The sequence below is a fragment of the Prosopis cineraria genome, unplaced genomic scaffold (assembly GCF_029017545.1).
Source record: "Prosopis cineraria cultivar Desert tree isolate PC_DT_omini unplaced genomic scaffold, ASM2901754v1 PC2, whole genome shotgun sequence".
Taxonomy (NCBI): Eukaryota; Viridiplantae; Streptophyta; class Magnoliopsida; order Fabales; family Fabaceae; genus Prosopis; species Prosopis cineraria.
This window is the reverse complement of record NW_026555333.1, coordinates 10429907-10451535: the sequence shown is the minus strand read 5'-3', so window position 1 is coordinate 10451535 and position 21629 is coordinate 10429907. Positions and strand designations below refer to the sequence as shown.

Here is a 21629-nt window from a genome sequence, read left to right as displayed (position 1 = left end):
ATTTTAATGAGTTCAATTTAAAAATAATAATAACTGAATTATAAAATTTTAATAAAGAGAATATGTTAGATAAAAAAGCTATAAAAACTTTTCATGAAAAAAACGCTACAAAAACTAAATTAAAAGGTTTTAATCTTACTCCTCCAATTTTAGGCTCTACCAATATGCTATGATGAGTAAACAAAATTATCTAAATGATGTCCCGTGGGAAGTATTTATCTAAATATTATACCAAAAAAATGAGTTTATATTTATGAAGAACTCATTCACACAAAGAATAATTTTATAGTCAGAAGATCTAACATTTATTACTTTTTAATGAAAAGTTAAATCATTCACTTGGTGAATGAGTTTAACCTTTTTTTTTTTACTATTAAGACATGATATTCACTGTGACTATGTAATTCGTCCGTGTGAGAATCTCCAAGCATGCTTTCTCTTTCCCATTCATAGCTATTTATCTACCTAACTATCAATTAAAAATAAAAATATAAAAAAATAAGAGTTTCAAAATTTTAATCAATTTCATTACATGTTATTCTCATTATTATCACCACTTCCTTTTATATCTCCCAATCCTACTCAATTTGGATCATTCATATCTTTGTTTAATAACCCTGCACTATATTTTGTTGAATATAACACTTCTATTTTTGAACATGATAGACTATCAAATCTAGCATATATTCATCCATTGATAGTCAATTTCTTTAGTTGAATCACCTTAATTTAATTTAAATATACTAATTGCATGGGTAAATGAAAACATTTGAATCTCAAGAATAAGGGAGCATACAACAACAATAACATAGTATATGCTTCATTTGATTCAAATAAAAAATTTGACTATGAGGGGAGACAAATGCTTCGTTTGATGGTCTACCATATTCAAAAGTAAAAGTATTATATGTAGTTAAAAATAGTGTGGGATCATTAAATAAAGATATAAATAGTTCAAATTGAATAAGAGTGGGTGAATTGAAAAAGAATATGATGAAGATAATTGTAATAAAATTGATTAAAATTTTAAAATTTTTGTTCTCCTATATTTTTATTTTTAATTGATGGTCGAGTAGATAAATAATTAGTATGTAGTAAAAACAAGGAAAGGGAGGCATGTAGGAAGATTCTCTTAGGGACAGGTCGCATATTCACAATGAACATTATGTTTTACCAGTTAAAAAAGTTGAACTCATTTACTAAATAAATGATTTGACTTTTATTAAACAAAAATTAAATGCCAGATTTTCTGACTACAAAATATTCTTAGTGTCAACGAGCTTTTCACACATGTAAACTTGTTTATGGTTGGAATGATTTTTGATATAACATTTGCAGAAATAATTCTTACGGTGCAGCATTTAGGTTATTTTATTTACTAGCATATTTCCAATTTTTTTACATCAAATTCATTAAAAATTTTCATTTATGTCCCTCCAACTCTCCAACCAAATAAACTAGTGAAAGCTATTCCACTCGCTTTCACAGGTAGAGAGGGTCCGCGGGAAATTTTTTTAAAGAGGTAGGGAGGGTCCTAGGTGCAGGCCTGGCCAGGGGAGAAGGACCACATGAGCCATGACGAAAATATTTGGGTAAAAGGACCTTGTTAGAATTAAACATTTTAAGGGAGCATGATTTTTAAGAGAAATTGTTTTTAAATATGAAACATTAAATTACCTTTTTTTTTTGTAAACAGATTAAATTATCCTTTTAATAAAACATGCAAAGAATATGAATTTGAAATTGTGTATAGGTTTAGGAAGATAATATAAGACATTCATTCGAATTTCCTCGAGTGACATCATTTTTAAGAATAGGACATTTAAGTTTTCGCGTAAAGTATTTAGATAATTGCTAAATTATTCTACTAACATGTAAAATATTTTAAATAATTAAAATTATATGAATGGAGTTATTATAATTAAAATTTAAGAATTAAATTATAAACAAATTAAAATTATAAATACTGAGTTAAAATGAATCAATATTTGAGTATTAAATTATAATTAAATTAAAATTATAAAAATTAAATAATTAATTTTTCTATGAGTATTTCATATTTTATTGAATTTTTTTAAAACTTGAGCACACGTCCTGACGTTGACATTTTTTTTCATATTTTACTCAGGGCATAGTTTAATCTTTTCACGTTTAGACATGATTTGCCAAAATGCGGTCTCTTTACTAAAATATGATGTTATTTGGCCCTTTCCACCCATTTCCCTTGGATTCAATGTGGTGTGAGCTGGATATCTGTGGGGGCTCCAAATAGTAACTCTTGAAGGGTCAATTTTGGCATTGGAAAGTGACGGGCCATTTATTATTGCCGTTTATTTCTCATCACATCACTTTGAATGTCGCCATGCATGCTTGTTTCACAGTTCTGCCACTTGGATCATGAACCCGCTTAATGAACACCCTTGTTTTCCACTATTTTAGGCGGTGAAGATCATGGATCTGATTTAGGGTCTTTAACCAAATAGCTTAAATTACTCTATAAAACATAATTAATCCTTAATAGGTAAAATTTGACATGGGAGGAGGGACCTATGTGCAATATTCTAATGAAGCCGACGGTGAAGGGAACAGTGCTCAAAGAACACCAGGACGATTAGTGCATGTTTATCCGCAAGTGGAGGCCAATTTCGATATTTAATGATTGGGGGTAAAAAAAAGATACGGTACCAAGCCACATTAATTTTTTCGGTGGGGTGTCAGAATAAGGCATCCCATCACGTGTGTGCGAGCCTCGCATTTCTCCATTTCGCAGATGTGCAACAGAGATTTTCAATCTCCGCACTAAGTTTTGGTTTAAAAAAAAAAAAAAAATCTCCGCACTAAGGAAAACTTTTTTTTTCTTTTATTGTTAAATTACATTATTCGCCAACTCACTGTTCTATTGTCCATGCCTTCTTATTTTGTAGAAAAACATAATTTTTAATTTTTATATTTTAATGTTATATATTCTAACAATTTTTTAAATATTTTAAATCATTACACTTTTATTTTTTAATATTTTAAATCTTTAAATGATCAAAATGAATAAAATATAAGAATCTTAAATGAATGAAAAACATTAAAAATGAAAGTATAGATACTCAAAATATTAAAAAAAGTGTAGAAACTTATAACAAAATACAAAAACTAAATTTTATATTTTCTCTATTTTTTATATTGCATCAAGTGTCATGGATGAGTGAGCGATTCACCATTATTATTAGTATAATTTATTTTTATTTTCAATTTTATACTATAAATAATTATTATAATATTATGTAGATGAAAACTCATACCACAGAAATATTCATTACTCCCTCCATCAAAAAATGTAAAATATTTTTTGAGGAGTTGAATGTTCAAAAATATAATACATTTTTAGTCTTTTGAGGCATAATTATTATTTTTTTTAAAATGCCCATATTGATAATAATTTTATATTTATTGTAGGGTATTTAATAGAGATAAATATAAAAAAATAAATTTAATTTAAAAATAAATAATTATATTATTAAATGATGAGAGTTCATTAAGAATATTTTATATTTTTAAATAAAAGGAATATAATTTTTCTCGCTATCAAACCAACCCGTGCCTAGCATCATTAGTTTGTATGGCAAAACATTGTCATTGTCTGGAATCGTCACTCCATACTTTTCGTATTAAATATCCCTTTTTGTTATATAGATTCCTACAAGTTGCAAAACACGGGAAATATATATATAAATAGCCCTTTTTGTTATACTAGATTACTACTAGTTGCAAAACACAGGATATATATGTATGTATGTATGTATGTATGTACGTACGTACGTACGAAAGCAAGCCAATAGAAAAATAATGTTGTTTTATTTTATACTGATTGAATGGAAAAATGAGTAAAAAGAAAAATAATTAAAATACTATTAGCTAAAAAATAAAATGTATTCTTTTTATGGAAAGTAAAATGTATTATTATTGTCAATTAGAAAATATAAACTCAATTTGTCTTAAGAACATAGATTAATCATTGGATGATTAACTCAACTGATAAAGGGTTTGTATTATCTAATTAGAGATTTTAAGTTTCAGCTTTGAGGATGCAATGATTATAATGGCAAAACTTTCACTCAAAAGAGTCAAGTTCGTGTTTTTCTCAACTCAACAGGAGACAAGTTTAAGATTGGGCACTATACAAAAAACTAAATTTCTAAAATTTTCAATATAAGTGGTTTTTGGATAGGATCTTCAAAATGTAATTAACACGGTGAAGATGATAAGAGACGAGCTGCATTTGGGAACCAATAAAAGAAATAGGGGATCGTGGCAAAGGAAGAAAATGTGCCAAAGGTGGTATTGGGTCGGCTCTCCATGAACCAATAGTGTTTACTGGAGGTAAGGCCAATAAGCGAGGAGAGGGTAAGAAGAAGGAAAAGGAAGAGCTTAGGGGCGCAGCTAGCGTTTGCAACTTTCAAGGACAAATTACTCTCCTTGAGTGGGTAGGGGTTTTTAATGAAGCATGATGAGGAAGACGATAGCGTGAAGAATGCGAAGGCAGGGGTAATAATGAAGATCGTCACCGAATGCATTTGGTAGTTTGGGATGAAATCTGCAAGCCAGAGACACATGGTGGGCTAAGGCTTCGGCATGCCTTCAATCAAAATAAGGCTTTTCCTATGAAACTTGGCTAGAGACTCTAGCTTGATGATTTTCAAGTCAAGGTCATGCAAAGAAAATATAATAATGGGGATGATTTAATTCCAAGAATTAATGCAAAATGCCCTGGGTCTAATATATGGTCTAGGATTAAATCTACTTGGAATAAGGTGCCATCTCTTGAATTTTTTGATAATAATAGTAATGCCCGATGGCGAGGAGAGAAGAATGGCTTATTTTTGGACAAACCTGCTTATAGTTTGCTTTCTACTAATAAACCTGGCGTGGACTCATTTGTCACGAGACATTAGAGTCCAATTCCTTGATAGTTTCACTAGCAAAGTTGATTGAACAAATTGTATAAATTCTCACTCCACTAAAAACTATTAACCAATATAATTCATGGTAGTCATAGTATTAACTCAAAGAATGATTACCAAGGTTTAATTTAAAAGCAAGGAATCTCAAGTTTTTCAAAATCAAAATGAGTTCAAACTATCATAGCTTCTTATATTAGAGTAAAAATAAGATACGAAAGTATAAGATGTCTCAGAGAAGTATACAAAATTGAAAACAAATGAAAAAAAAAACTCTTTTGCTGCGTGATAGGACAATGTGTCGTGGAGTGTTGCTCTTTGTGCAACACGCTGCTACTCAAAAGCCATGCGCCGTGGCGTGTTACATGAAAATTCAGCAGATTTTGTTGTCATTTGACAGCAAAATTGAGGAAATTTTGACGCGTCCCGATTCTCCATTTGATGTTCGAATGATGTGATTTAGGTGTCTACGGAAAGCTCTTTATATGAACTAGCTAATGACATGGGTTTCACTTTTAAAATAAATCATACTAGGAAGTTGGACGCCAAAACATGTTCTTAACCACTTTTCATAACTTTCACTCAAAATGGGTTTTCAAAACCCTCAACAATTGCTAAAAGCCTTTTCTAACATTTAAACTATGTCCATTAGTTTAGGACTACAAGTACAACATGTCACCCAAGTTTAAACCATAGTATAATGAAAATTCACTCCTTAACCCCTTTTTACCAAAAATAGAGGGGGCAAATTGGCATTGCATTACACCTAATCCAATCAAAACATGTTCAATTCATCATTTTTATACTTGCACTAGTATTTTGGCCCTATAAATGTAGATATTTCAATATACACAAATGCCTAAGGCCCAATTTAAAATACAAATCAGACATTTTCAACAATAAAATAGTGCAAGTGTAATGGCATGCAACCTAGAATTGGCAAACATATACTATTACACAAATAAATCTAAACTAGAGGCATACAGTAGGAATATGATAATTTTTAGCCTCCTGAGTCTTCTCCCTCTCAACACCAAAGCTAGAGCCTGAAAAGTGTTAAATGAAAGGGGTGAGTCTAGCTACTCAGTAACCAAGGTAAAATCTACCTTATGCAGTTATATATTAATTATAAAACAAGTACATGCATATGAAGCCAAGTACTTAAAACATACTCACACATATTATAACTCAGCATTTTCATATAATAACTTTTTTATCCCACATATACTAGGTGCATTGTCACCATATTCTCTGATATGTAACATAACCCATTATTCACACAACTTGCCACAACTCAACATATGTGACACGTCATATATTTGTATGGGCAATGATCAACCAACCTTATATCCTCCTTATTTTCTCAGACTAAAACTGTGGGCTACAATATTAATTAGGGCTTTGTCTATGTGACTGGACTATTCAAGCTTACCAATTGTGAGGTGTGACCCGGTCAAGGATCACATGACTCACTCTCAGACCGTGGTTTCTCCCATTCTCAAATCTTTGAGGTGTCTCATACCTTAGGTTATGGAGATAGCTAGGTTCTAATTCTTTAATAAACTGTGAGACAAAGTTATATTCTCATGTACCGGAGGGCAGCCTAAATACCATATAGATTTTTCTCTACTCCCAATCCCTAGAGAACTCTCACTACTAATCATGTCATAATCAATACTCACTCTTTTTCACATTTTCATTTTCATTTTTATTTAGTCATTATCACAACAATCATGTTGGGCTCACGACCGCGCACTACTTAAGTATGTATTCTCATCATTTTCTCAACATTATTTCGCTTATCTCAAAATCCACTTATCATTAACACATAATTACCTCTGCATAACGTCACATTCATTTTTCAAAAGCATAAGCATATTCATAGTTTGAAAATCCTCTTGACTTCACATTTTGCATTTCAAGCTAAAAATAGCATTATGCACATTCAAATTTTCATACGCTCATTGAAACTAATACATGGTTTCACATTAAAATCAATCCCATGCATGTAACATCCACAATTCACATTTAACAATCAATTAACATATAATTACTTAAAGTAGGGTTTCACCGATTACCTCAAATCGTTGAAAGGTCAAAGGTTTACCCCTCAATTTATTAGCTTTCAAACTTGTATTTCTAAGCCAAATAGGTGACCAAGAGCCAAAACTATAATCAACCAAGTTGAATTTTATTAATATTATCAATTCAAGCATTAAACCCTCAATCTCTACTTTTAAATTGTCCAAAGTCTACTCTACAAGAGTTTGAATCTATCCATTAGATTTATTATCTATCTTTAGTCTCCAATAACATTAATGAGTCATTAAACTCCTTTTAATGGCATCACACTTTTCCAACCACCCATATTGATTGAAATTTTTGGATATTAATGGTGCCCAACAACCCAATGCACCAAAAATTCATTATATAAGGTTTATATACTCTAATCTACTCCCATTAATTTCATTTGAGTTAATAAATTTGAACCCATAACCCTTATGGATTGAAAATTCACTTTCACTACCAAACCCTAACCATAAACTCATAAATTTGGAAGAAATAGAGAGATTAATGAGTGTGGTACTTACCTTGAATGTTTATAGCCTCCAAAATACTTTTAATGTCGTCCACAAGTAAATCTTAGCAGAGCTTGGTGCATCTTTTCATTTTCTCTTTTTTCTCCTCTCTTTTTTCTACTTCATTTTCATGACTGATATCTACAAAAAATAACCATGCATTGCGGCGGATGCACAATACGCCACATACATGGCACAAAAAGGTCCTCCCTCATATCAAAAATGTCTGTGCGCCACGATGGATGATCTCCATGCTGTGGTGTGTGACACAGCAATATCACTCTTTATTTTTTTTTCTTTTAATGCCCAGTGACCTGACTTGATATTAGACCTATAATTTAGGCTAAAATATGATCAAATTTGATTATTAGACCTCTTTGGCCATACACCACCTCAACTTACTTAATTATCCTAATTAGGTTTAATTAATTAAGGGATTAAAATTGGGATGTTACAAATTGTCTTTAGGTCAAGATCTGGGCTCTACCTAGGATTAAAGATGGTGTGGGACACTAAGGCAAGGCAAATCATGTTAGATCATAGAGGCCTTGGAAGCTATGAGAACACCACCAAGCTAAGGACGCTTTAATTTGAACCTAATCTTGGAAGTTAAACAATTCCTTGAGAGGGACTGGAGTATTGAACTTTGTTGTGTTGGTCATGCTTGCAATAAAATATTAGATCTTACAAAAGATGGGCTATCTACAACTCTTAGTTTTCTTGTGTTTGTTTGATCCTCGCATGAACTTCGTGAAGTGTTAGCATAAGATTGGCCTCATATGGCTAGTGTAGATCTCATGTAGGTAGCTTTAGCTACTTCTTTTGTTATATATATATAAGAATAATTATCCTTAATTTTTTAACAGCTGCTATAACAATAATAGGGAGAATGACAAAAAAGAATATTAATGTCAAATTAAAATTTTTTAACACTGATGTTCACAAATTCCAGTACTTCTTCTACCATATTTCAGTATTAAAGTTCCTAATTTATTATTAATGTTCTTACAGGATCCTTACTCATCATTCTCCCATAATAATATTAATGCCTACTCTTTCTATTTAATAATGTAATGCATTTTTTGAGATGTTTGATTTTAAAAAATATAAGAAATTTTTAGTATTTCAAGGTATAATTAATGTGTTTTTTTAAGTACCCATAGTAAATAAATTAATTTATATTTATTGTAAAGTAAAACACTCTATTAAATAAGGTAAGTATGGAGAGATGGTGTTAGTTTGAATACAATTAACTAGTATTTTATTGAGAGTGAGATTCAATAAAAAATGTTAATAGAGATAATGCTTAATTTTGCTTCTTTCTTGGCGAAGGTGATAAATTGGTAATGATATGTAATTAGTGGAAGAATATAGGAGTTGGATTTGGTGAGTGTCTTAAGTCCACTCACTCAATGAATATCTCATAGACAAAGCAGTGATAATATCATTATTGCTCAAGAAATTATCCACTCAATGCAAAATAAAATGGATAAAAAAGGGTTCATGGCTATCAAGGTCAATCTCGAGAAGGCATTTGACAGACTCTCTTGGAACTTCATTGATGATACACTTGACTCTATTGGTTTGAATAGCCACCTTAGAAATATGATTCAAGCAACGATCTTTACCTCACAAATGCAGGTCCTTTAAAATGAAGTCCTTTTTAAGGAATTCACTCCTTCTTGAGGCATCTGCCAGGGAGACCCTCTTTCTCCTTACCTTTTTGTGCTTTGTATAGAATGTTTAGGTCATTGCATTAATAATAGCATTGATAAAAATGAATGGATGCCGATTAGGCTTACAACTAATGGACCTCTAATTTTTCACTTATTTTTTGTCGATGACTTTTTACTTTTTGTAGAATGTTCATTATCTCAAGTCATGATCATGCAATAATGTCTCTCTAAATTTTGCAATGCCTTTGGACAAAAGATAAACATTGATAAATCCAGGCTTTATTGTTCTAGGAATGTTAACATCAATAAAGCTATAGAAATTAGTGAAGAGTTGAGGATTCCTCTCATTAGCAACCTTGGCAAATATCTGGGAATTTCCATTATGCATAAAAAGGTTTCTAAACTTACTTTTGCTCCTCTTCTTGATAAGACAATCTCAAGGTTGTTAAACTGGAAAAGTCGTTATCTAAACTTAACCGGAAAATCTGTTCTCATCAATTCTATTCTTTTGGCTCTACCCAGCTACATTATGCAAACTATGCTACTTCCTAATAATGTTCTAGCTGAATTGGAAAAAGAGCTCTAGGAATTTTATTTGAGATTCTTTTGACGGCACTAAAAAACTGCATCTCATCTCTTAGAATTGTATTACCAAGGACAAAAAGGAAGGTGGTCTTGGCATCAGGAAGCTTAAAAATTAAAAAATTGCTTTCATCATAAAGCTATGGTGGGGACTAATTTCTAAACCTAACTGTCTTTGGGTGCATATCCTTCGTGATAAATACAAATGCAATAAACCTAAAATCCTAATGGTTGTCAAACCTAATTCTTGCTCTTATATTGGAACAGTATTTGTAAAGTTTGGGACAAATTTATGCATCATGTTGGTTGAAAAGTTGGCAAAGGGGATCAAATATCTTTTTGGTATGACAGATAATCTCCACTCTCGGAACCTCTTATTAGTTATGCTCTACCCAATGCTGATTCTATCCTTCATGCCAGAGTTGATGATCTTTGCAAGAATGCAAGTGGTTGGAATATAGATCTTCTAAACCACTATCTTCACTCTTATGTGATCAAGCAGATATTCGCTATTTGACCTCCCAATCATCAAAATGAAGACGATGTTCTTATCTGGAGGCCCTCTTCTGATGGCAACTTTTCGATTAAATCTGCCCATAAGGCTTGGGAATCTCATAAGGACTAAAATCACTCTAATATATGATCTAAGATTTAGAAATGGCCCACTTATGAGAAAATAAGACATTTCATTTAGAAAGCAGCTTGGAATTGTCTCCAAAACAACTACCTACACCCTACTGGGGTCCTGCACAAGCTAATGCCTACCCTTTTAGTTGACTGGATAATTTGGAATGTGAAGAATGAAGTAGGAAACTTGCAAACAAGAAGAAAATCCTGGCAAAGTCTTTTCGCTCAAGTTTACTGAAATATTTAGAAAATTAGATACAAGAAGCTCTACTCTGACGATGAAAGTCTCTAGCATACATCAAATTGATAGCAACATGAAGCTTCTTTCTAAATTCCATCATTTGAATAAAAGAAGCACTAATTATGACGTCAATTAGACACCTCTTGAATTTGCTTGGCTAGACTTGACATTGATGGTGCAATTAATATCAATGGTGTAGCTACTTATGGAGGCATCATCAGATACGATAAGGGAAATTGAATTAAAGGTTTCTCCAAGCATATTGGATACCTGTTCAGCACTACTGCTGAGCTCATAGGAATCTATGAAGGCTTTATCCTTTGCTGGAATGAAAGGTTACCCAAGATTAATGTTCATACAGACTCGATGAAGGTGTTATCTCTCATTACATACAATTATTCTGGGAGCCATCCATTACCTGACATCATCAAATACATCAAACATCTCGCTCTTAGGATTGGGTGATCACTTTTGATTACATGCACAGATAAGCGAATAGATGCACAGATCACTTAGCGTACCGGACTTCAGATGATAATTTTATTACTATGATCTATGATGTTCCTCTGCAAGATTGTAAAAGCCTTTTGGCTATAGACATGACTAGATCTTAATCTTTTTACACGGTTTATCTGTGGTCTTGTATTAAAAAAAACAAATGTCTCACAAGACACGATAACAACCATTTGATTTAATCAAATGATTATAAAAAAAAATTATCATATACTCATTTGGTCCTATTTATATGGCAGGGAGAGATTATTTGTTTTGGTCTTATTTATAGAACACCTTAATGATTATTGTGTACTCCCTTCATTTCTACATAAAAAAGAAAAAAATTGCATCACCCAATTTAAAAAAGCTTGTTAACTATAATAATTATATCTAAAAATAAAAAAATTGGACTAAAATACTATATATTAATCAACATAAGCATACATTAATTATTTTTCATTAATGTAAATTATGAGGAGCGATTTAGAAAATGTATAATAAATGCTTATTGACATATGTGATTTTGCTTATATAAAAAAATAAATAAAAAATGATAGTTTCTCTTATAAATAGAAACAAAGTAGTATATCTTTATCCTATCATCCTTATTAAATGTTGGGAATGATATTAAATGTTAGAATATTATATGTTTAAAGTATATATATTTAATAGAGGTAAAGTTAAAAATTTATTAAATTTTTATATAGAGTTAATAATGTTTATAATTTTTCTTAATTTTAATAAAAATATTAAAAATGATTTATAAACAAAACTAAACTGAGTGATACTTAAAAAGCATGTGACTTCAAATTTGTGGAAAAAATAACATGGGTAAGTAGTGCTTTGATATATTTTAATAATTTTTAAATATTAATAAATTTAATAACTATAATTAACACACTTTTTAAACCCATAGAATTCAAATTCAAGAGGATATGATGGTTTCGTGTGGTGAAGCCTCGAAAGTAATCTCTCTCCCTCACTCTTTTTAATCCCAGCGAGAGAGAGTGCGGTGCGGTTGTGCAGTGGCTAGCACATGCAGACATTTTTTTTTTTTTTGGGCCAATATGCAGAGGTAAACTTACACGCCAGACATAATCATCACCAGCTCGAGCGGGGAAATTAGTAAATGCTCTATTCTATTCACCTTCTTAGCCCCAGGCACTTGAACCTCACTGGAACGGAATTCACCCAGCCTGTCAAAATCATCATTTAAAAATTGCAGTCAAAGCCTAATGTGCTCTGGTCAATTAGAATTAGCTTAGAAAGATGCGTTACAAAGTCCCTCATCTAATCCTACCCCCAAAAATCATTTGTCCTTTTTCTTGGATGGTCCGCTAAATGTGGCCCACTCTTGTCTCTCTTCGCCGATCGCTTGCTTGTTCGGCCTTCCATCACAAGCCATAGCCATTAAAGCCAGCGGCCTTTTTCGTGTTTGCGATACGCGCCAATGCACATTGTCGGCCCTCTCCGTCACTCCCTTCTCCTCTGAAGCGCTGCTCTGACTTTTAGCAATGCCGGAGTTGGGGTTTCAGGAGCGATCCTTGTCCAGGGACTGCAGCCCCGACTCTGTCATCTTTACTCTTGAATCTAACTTCAGTCTCTTCTCCTCTGCTTCCGCCAGTGTCGATCGCTGCTCCTTTGCATCTGACGCTCATGACCACGACTCTCTCGCCTCTGAAACCTCCCTGGTACTTTTGTTTCCTTCTCCCTTTCTCTAATATCACTGCTTTCACTGGAACTGCTTTCGTGTTATTTGGTCAATTGGTTCTCTCTGTTTCTTATAGACGTCACTCGGCTTCAACTATAATCTGCGTTTGCACTAATTGGGCCAATCGGAGCGTCTAGCTTTTTCTTTTGATTGATTCTGGACTTGTCTTGATAATAATATAAATAATCAAATTCACTGAGAGGATTACTTCTAAATGTTTGGGGATAGAAAGCTTCGATTTCAGTGTACGAACTGCCATGTCACGCGTCTGGATGGATCAGAATCCAAGTTCAAACAGTTGAGGTTCGTCCTGTTCTTAAGTGTTAAATTTTGGGTCTCTTGCAGCAATTGGCAGTGCATGGTGGTGATTTTTCTCCCACCGAGAATTGGAGTGGTCCAGATCCGGATCCGGATCCAAACAAATACGCAGCAAACAAGACGCATAGTCGCATCATAAGAGAGGAAGGAAAAGCAAAAGGTACTGTTAATTTGTTTTTTTTTATTTTATGTTACGAACATACAAGATTCGTAAAGCGACCGGCCTTGCCAACTTTTATAAGCGACTCGCCAACGGGTCTCACTCCCTGTGTGCACAAACGTTTGTCGCAGCTCAAAAGGAATACAACAATGCTGACGACGTTGAAGACGGTGATCAACGCTTGGAATTGGACTCCGCTAGAAACTCTTTCTCCCTGGCCCTTAAAGGTAACACCAAATCAGTAGCAAGGGTTAGGCCTTAGGCTCTTTATTTTTATTTTTTAAAATCCCGGGAATCTAATATCCTGCCTTGCTTCTGAATAACATAAAGAATGCCAAGATCGGAGATCAAGATCTGAAGCTTTGTTGAAAAAGGCAGACCGGCGGAGGCCTGCTTCTTTAGATCTGAATAATGCAACCGGATCTTCACCTCGACTGGGAACCATGAAGAAGAGTGCAGTATCAACTCGCAAGTCTAACAACTTCCCTAGTCCTGGAACACCGAATTATCGGCATGCTGGTATGGTAATGCAGAAGGGTTGGAGTTCTGAGCGAGTTCCTTTGCATACTAGTGCTACCAGGAAGCAAGTCAGTGCGTCTCTGTTGCCTTTAAATAATGGAAGAACATTGCCATCAAAATGGGAGGATGCTGAGAGATGGATTTTCAGCCCTGTTTCAGGAGATGGTAGGGGGAGGTGTTCCCTTCCACCGCCCCAGAGGCGGCCGAAGTCAAAGAGTGGTCCACTTGGCCCCCCTGGAGTTGCGTATCATTCGCTCTATTCACCGGCAGTGCCCATGCTAGAAGGGGGAAATGCTGGAAATTTCATGGCAGGTTCTCCATTCACAGCCGGTGTTATCCGAGCCGATGGATTGACAATCCATTCCAGTAGCCATGGTGGAGTGCTTCCGACTCGAGCAGATCCTTGCATGGCCCGTTCGGCTAGTGTGCATGGATGCTCTGAGATGCAGAATCAGTCATCCTTGTCTTCCCAAGGCATTTCATCCATCCTTGGACCTTATCTTCCGTTGAATTTTGACATATTTGTGAAGTTATACATAAAAATATATTCTTCGATACACAGGAAAGTTATTTAAAGCACGGCCCAAAAGTGTTGACTTTGGATGAGTTTGACGTGAATTCTCTTTACCTAGATTTCAATTAATCCTTTGTCTTCTTCGAACTATTCCATATATGTTGTTGCTGGGTGGTTCGATTGATGCTAGCTTCTTCTTTATATACTTACAAATTATAACTTGATCTTTGAAATTAAGCGATAATGTCAACGATCGTGTGTTTAATTATGTCATCACAGATGCAGATGGTGATATTCATTGCAAGTGCCTTACTAGCTATGCTGCAATGCATCTGATCTTGCTCTCTGGCTATTGTCTTGACATACAGAAGAAAAGTTCGATGGTTCTAAAGATGCGGCCACCGATGTATCTCGTGCTGTTTCGAGGAGGGACATGGCCACCCAGATGAGTCCAGTGGGGAGTTCATGCTCTTCTCCCAGTATGAGGGCTTCTTTTTCTGTCTCCACCACACCTGTGCTGCCCATGATGGATTTGCAGAGTTCCTCTCCTAATATGGATATTAGGGATGTGCAGATAGATGAACGCGTCACCATGACAAGGTGGTCCAAAAAACATAGAGCCCTATTCACGGGCAGAGGCTTGGAAACTATTGGCAATCGGAAAAGGAATGAAGTAAGTGCCCAGTCTTCAGCCTGGGATGTTTCTGAAACTGCAAAGAGTGTTTCCAAGTAAGTCCCACTTTGGTATTGTATAAATTTGGTTCAATCTTTCTAGGCAAATAGGGATAATTAATTAAGGATTACTTCACAGTGATGTTACCCCAACGTAGTTCTTGGGGGTTACAACAATATTTTAAATAACTTGAAAAGGGCAATAGAGTTTTCTGATAACCGTATATTGTTGATGAATGCTTCATGTTTTTTGTCTTTTTTCTTGGCCACTAAATGCTGGCTAATTTAACTGTTCAGGGTCAAGAGGGAAGAAGCTAGAATCACTGCATGGGAGAACTTGCAGAAGGCGAAAGCTGAGGCAGCAATGAGGAAACTAGAGGTTTTTTCTTAATACCAGTCTCTTTAATCCCAAGTTCTGCTGAATTTATTTTGTTTTTCGCAGCACTATTTCGGTTATCCGAGATCCCCTCTTTATCAAAACGAATTTTAGTATAGTTAAACTTGATGGAGCAACATGCTCACTATTATTTTCGTTATTTCAGATGAAGTTGGAGAAGAAAAGATCATCTTCTATGGATAAGATTATGAACAAGCTGAAATCGGCTCAAAAGAAAGCTCAGGAAATGAGAAGCTCAGTTTCCGACAGCCAGGGCCATCAAGTTGGCAGAAATTTCCACAGGGCTTTATCTTTCCGTAGACCCAGTCAGATGGGTTCTCTGAGTGGTTGTTTCACCTGCCATGCCTTTTGATGCATCATCCGACGCTGTTTATTTTACTGTACATGTGATGCTGGGTAAATTTCCATGGTCAAACTGATCCTAGTTTAGAAAACACTTATTTTCATATCTTTGATACATTTCTTTTTGTGTCTCTGTTTTTTTTTAAATTTTTTTAGGTGTAAGCTGCTCAACACCTTTTCGTATAAATTTGAAAAGTTTTTATTTTTGTCAGTGTGCATCAGGAAAGTAAAATGATTTCATTCTCTAGCTGTACAGGAATCAATTTCTAGTGACAATTACTGTCCCACAGATGCATGTTACTATTTTTTTTTATTCCTTGCCTGCGATCTTCAAGAATCCTAGAAAGCCCTTGAACATTCTCTAGCCACGGCATCATCTAAACGTTCGATGGCCCCAAATGTATTATTATGCTCTTAATTGGCAAATTGCACTTTTCATTGCACTTTCCATCTCTTATCTCCACTATTTGATTAAATTTGAATGATTGGGATTTGAGATTTTATAACATTGTTATTATATTGAATAATAAAACATAGGTAAGTAAATTTAAACGATTAAGATTTGATTTGAATAGTAACACTAGATTTTTATTAAAACATTTTTTTTTACTTTTTAAATTTTAACATTTTCAATTTATTTATATTATTTTTGTTGTTTAGTATTATAATAATATTTTTTTATAAGATATATCAAATCTCAAATGTCGGAAGTTGATCCAATGATAAGTATAGGAATTGGATATAACCCTCTGCCTCCCAACAGAGGACCTAATGCGTCTCTGGCCAGGTTAGCGGATAGTAGTGGAGAGTGGATACTGAAGTACTTAAACGATACGGATCTGAATGAATGTAAACAGTTACTATTTTCAGTTTTGACACTCACCTGGTGTCACTGCAGCTTTGCAGTTCACAACATCAGCCCATTCATTTCCGCTAAAATTTCCCAAGAAATCGATAATTTGCATGGTGCCAAATCCTATCATTGAATCAACTAATTTGTCTTCTGAATTCATTACCCGAGAGTAATCTGAATGCTCAATTGCAAACATCAATTCGATTGATCTTATTCGAGACGAATTGAATTGGAGATCTGAATCCTCTCTAATCTATGCGATTGAATTGTGAAGCATTACAAATTTACAATTTACACATGCCTATAGCCAATTTAATGTGGACCTTCCAGGCCATATGTCCTCGTCAGTATCAAACATATGATAATATTTATCTTAAAACAATACAAGATCTTCTATTATAGAGCGTCGCACCACGTACTACCCAGATTTATCAGGTCTTATCCTATCAGGTCTACTATTGAACTTTATTTTATACGATGTTTAACCATCTGACCTTATATGGTGTGTCAAATAGGGAATATAAATTTTGACACCCACAAACAAAATAGCACACATTCTGCATTACTCATCCTTGGAATCTTGAACATTTTGGAATTTCGTAGATGCAGGTAATGTACCCAATCGAGTAAGATTCACATAATCCTGAGTAAGATGGGCTGATAATCCAGGAACTATCAATCCAACCAGCCTGAATATTTTCATTAACCACCCTTCTCTGTAGTCGTCACCTTCAACGAAGGGGATCATAAAACCTCTAACTAGCTCCCAAGCTGCATTCAAGTTCTTGGGTATGACCCACAACAACGAGAAGTAATTCTTGTTAGGCTCCTCCTCCAAGACCTGCATTTCAATATATACAAAACCCACAAAAGCTCTCATAACTATAGCAGAGCCGAACAGAGAAGACAAATCATGAGTTCAATAATTCATACCTGCCCCTTGTACAAGCTATTGAAAAAAACGCAAGGACCAAAGTGCTTAAACAAGAGGGTTTTGTCGTCGTAAGGAATCCTAGGCACCACGTCGTTGCTATAAACATACCTCACATACTTGACATCGTACTTTTTTAACTTGTCCTTCATGAATTCACCAAACTGTTGGTCTCCTACTCTTGGCTGGCCAAACGTATAAACACCTTCTAACTTATCCAGCAACCATGCTTCATCGTGAAGTGTTAGAACAGCCGCAAACAGAATGGCCAAAGCTCCTCCCAAACTGTGGCCGGTCACTATAAACTTTGCAGTCTCGTTTTCCATGAGCATCTTTTTCAGCTCCTTTCTGATGGTGTAATATGCCAACATATGTTGGACCTCATCATCATCGGCTTCTTGTACCTCCTTGGGCCACCCATCATTCTTCTGCAGCCCCAATGCCTTCATGAAGCCACCATGGATTTTGCCCACTTTGGGAATCTCGTACCATGAGATGTCCACGTCTGTGATCCATTGGGCTGCATCAAATGGCTCGGTACCCCTAAATGCCACTACGATCAAGTTGGGTTCAGACTTCGAGTCTCGAAGCATGATTGCTCGTGTGGACTCATGTTGCTGGTATTCTGCACAGCGTTGTTTTAGAATAATACATCAACTTTTAGTTCAAGAGTAAATAATTCCCACTTGGGTGTCAACTACATAGAAGCACGTTCTACCAACTACAAGAGCAGAGGGAAAAAAAAAAATTATTAACTGCAAGAGTAATATTCTGTATCTGCTACTTGATTCATAATCAATTATGTGCCGAATAAAATATTTAGGGCTTTAAAGAATGGGTAAACATTTAATAGGTGAAAATTTGAGACCGCAAGAGTTTGCTGACTACTGTGTGGTAAACAGAAAAATCCTAGAATTTTATCTTTTGTTGAGTGAATCTTGGGTGACATTTGTTGAATTTAAAAGGAGAGAAAAATAAAAGTAAATATATATGCTAATATTAAAAGTAAATATATATGCTAATATTAATGGTTTGTACTGGCAAACTCAGTTAAATATTTTATGAAAAAAACAGGTTAATCTTTATATCAAGAGGAGAAATCGCATCTATGAGCCTATAACTTGGCTCCTAGGGTTATTCCCTCTTTAGCAGTCGTGTCAAATGCAAGAAGGTTTTGTTGTAACGACAACCCAGAACAGTTTGTGAAATTTCCAGGGAAGCATAATTAGTGAAATGAACACACACACACACACTCTTGGTTCTATTTATATAGGGTACAGATGATTTTTTTTTGTTATTTATAAGTCATATCAATAAATTTTTATTACAATTTCTCCTTTTATCCTCTATTAAATATTAAAAAGAAAAAATATGTTATTAAAGTGTGCATGTTTAATAAGGATAAAGTTTTAATATTTTTTAATTTTATTAAAATATATTAAAAATGATTTATAAATAAAATAAAAAAGTGTGCGTGTATGGAAAGCTCAAGTTCATTTCCTTTCAATGAAAGCATGTGTAAAACTTTAACCAAATATAATAATAGTGGTACTCCCAATGACATGGTTGCAAGGGTGAAATGACTCACCTTAAAGGGGGGGGGGGGGGGGGACCAGTATTCAAGATAATCACTTTAAAATAGTCGAGCAAAGAGTAAAATCTGTAAATGTTTCTCTTTTAGAGAAAAAAACAATTAACAATGCCAAATTGTCTTACACTTTAATTTCACCGAGTTCAATTTATAGTCATAACCAATTGTTTCGAAAATCAACTTTTAGACATAGAGAATGAGTGAAGTCTAATTTGGAGCCGAGATTTTTTATAAATATGCCTAGTTCTTACGAATAGAAATTAACAATAGAAAAAAAATAAGAGGAGCCGAGATTCAAAGAGAGGATATTGATATGAGAAACACGAGACCATTGACTAATTAACAAATTAATTAATTAATATTTGCGACGGCTCCCCCTTCTTTTATCAAATAAAGCTCGTACTCGTTAATTACTCAATACTGGTGGCAATAAAAAAGTAATGACCAATATTGCTGTAAATAACATAAGTACACAGAATCATGGACGATACGGCTTAATTAACACATAGCATGTTTACAATGTACTCATCTAACTCAAATTATAAAACATTTTTAAAAAAATTCAACATCTCAAAATATAAAACAATTTGATAAAAATGAGCTTTCATTAATAATATTTTTTTTAAAATTATCTTTCTCAATGTTCTCTTTCTTCAATACTATTTTATTGATGGAGTATTAAATGAAGTGTATTTTTAAATATTTATATTTTTGTCTTAAAAATGTAAATTTGTAAAATGTATTTAATGAATTTTATTAATATGTGAGATTTTGTTCAAAAATATTTTATAATTTAAGACAAAGTGAATACCATTATTCTTAAGTTTTCATGTAAAATTCTATCTAAAAAGTTTTAAGGTCAAGTAATTTTACACAAGGAGACAGACATTTAAGACATCCAATGATAACAAATCAATCAGATTCGGTGGGGATTATAATTCTAAAGATGAATCAAATTCTCATAAGGAACGCTCATAGCGCGCCTGAACTTTCTCTATTTGTCTGTTTTTTCTTTTCAAAATGTGATTTTGATTTTAGACCATTAACAGAAAAGGAGCATGCAAATTGGTCATAGTAATTAAAGCAACTCAAGTTGCCTGTTTTTACTGACGCCACCTTGAAAAAGTTAATATTCTCTGAAAATCCACCTCAATATATATAATCAAACAGATCATGTATGTATATCTCGCCTATTAATTACTCACTAGATTCAGATCTATTTCGTGTCTTCAAAAAAAAAAAATTACTCAAGGTTGCTTTATAATTACCGTTCCAGAAGCTGTAGAACCCCAAGAAATCCATCTGCAATAACGATTATAAAAGCAAACAAAATTAAACAAGAATAACCTATTGGATCATGAACATAACATAATTAATAAAATAATCAAATAAATGATAGTTTTTATCCAGTTAATTAAACTATTGTATAATCTAGAGACAGTCATGAACACAAGAGGTAATGGAATGAACTAATTAACGTACATCCCAATAATCTTTGACAGCACTTTCAGCGACGTTTGGATTCTCGTAGGACAATTTAGAGGCCATGATAGATAGAAACCCTTTGTACTTTGTATCCTCAGGTTTAATACTCTTGTCTAATTTCATTCGAGGGTCAAGGATTCCCACCGTCGATTTAAATTTCGCCGACGATCTCTCCGGTAATCTCATCGCTCCTGCACATTCACCAACCCATCCATAACACAAGCAATACCTAAGAATCACTGATTAAAAAATGGTAAAGCTAAGCATAATTAAACAAAAGCAACCTCATCATTAGCTACAACAAATTAATCACCAGCACATTAATCCACATGGATGCACGTGCGTGGAGCCATGGAAGAAGGAAGGTTGCAGGGAATAAATATTACGTATTGTGATCGTGGATATGGAAGCAAACCTCTGAGAATGTTGAACAGAAGCCTTATGAAGCCGCCATTGATTGAGAGAAGGTTGAGCCACATCTCCACCAGGTAGCCTATTTTGTTGAGGGACGTTTTGGAGGCAAGGAAGGCCCTCTGAGCCACGACGGAGATGAAGAGGATCCATCGTCGTCGAAATTGTCTGTACTGCGTCTCTGCTGGGCACTCGATGAACTTTCTGCTGTCTAACTTAGAAGAAAAGAGGAGGCAAATGAGATCAACCACACTCGCTTCTTCTGGCTTCAGCAACAGGTAATCGCCTTCAAAAGGTTGCTTGGAAGCCATTGGTTACTTTAATCAATGACAAGGAGGAATCTTATTGAACAAAAGATAATGATGATGGTGAAGATTTATATACGAGGTCTGAGTTGTAGTGTCAACGTCTCAAACAGAAACCTTTCAAACTTGGGAAAGGGGGTTTCATTTAATTATGTTTAATTTGTACTAATATGCAAGGTAGCTAGGTCTTACCAGGTAAAAGGTGAAATATTATAATAATAGTGGATACTGAACTGAATAAATCAATCAGATTAACTAATGACTTGTATTC

General features: G+C 34.1%; 2 protein-coding genes across 2 annotated transcripts; one reads left to right on the top strand and one right to left on the bottom strand.

Annotated features, from left to right (window-relative positions):
- The first annotated feature begins 12479 nt into the window (after positions 1 to 12479).
- LOC129304055 (uncharacterized) lies at positions 12480 to 15993 on the top strand. Its single transcript, XM_054943682.1, has 8 exons — positions 12480 to 12840; positions 13206 to 13338; positions 13470 to 13565; positions 13669 to 14331; positions 14740 to 15100; positions 15341 to 15422; positions 15586 to 15836; positions 15939 to 15993. Exons 1-7 carry the CDS (start codon positions 12664 to 12666, stop codon positions 15790 to 15792), a joined length of 1719 nt encoding a protein of 572 aa, XP_054799657.1. The 5' UTR covers positions 12480 to 12663; the 3' UTR covers positions 15793 to 15836; positions 15939 to 15993.
- Positions 15994 to 16859: 866 nt separating this feature from the next.
- LOC129303533 (triacylglycerol lipase OBL1) lies at positions 16860 to 21428 on the bottom strand. Its single transcript, XM_054942908.1, has 5 exons — positions 21058 to 21428; positions 20640 to 20833; positions 20426 to 20459; positions 17569 to 18191; positions 16860 to 17476 (listed from the first exon to the last, which is right to left on the bottom strand). The coding sequence occupies exons 1-5, from the start codon at positions 21362 to 21364 to the stop codon at positions 17198 to 17200; spliced, it is 1437 nt and encodes a 478-aa protein (XP_054798883.1). The 5' UTR covers positions 21365 to 21428; the 3' UTR covers positions 16860 to 17197.
- Between the last annotated feature and the right edge of the window lie 201 nt (positions 21429 to 21629).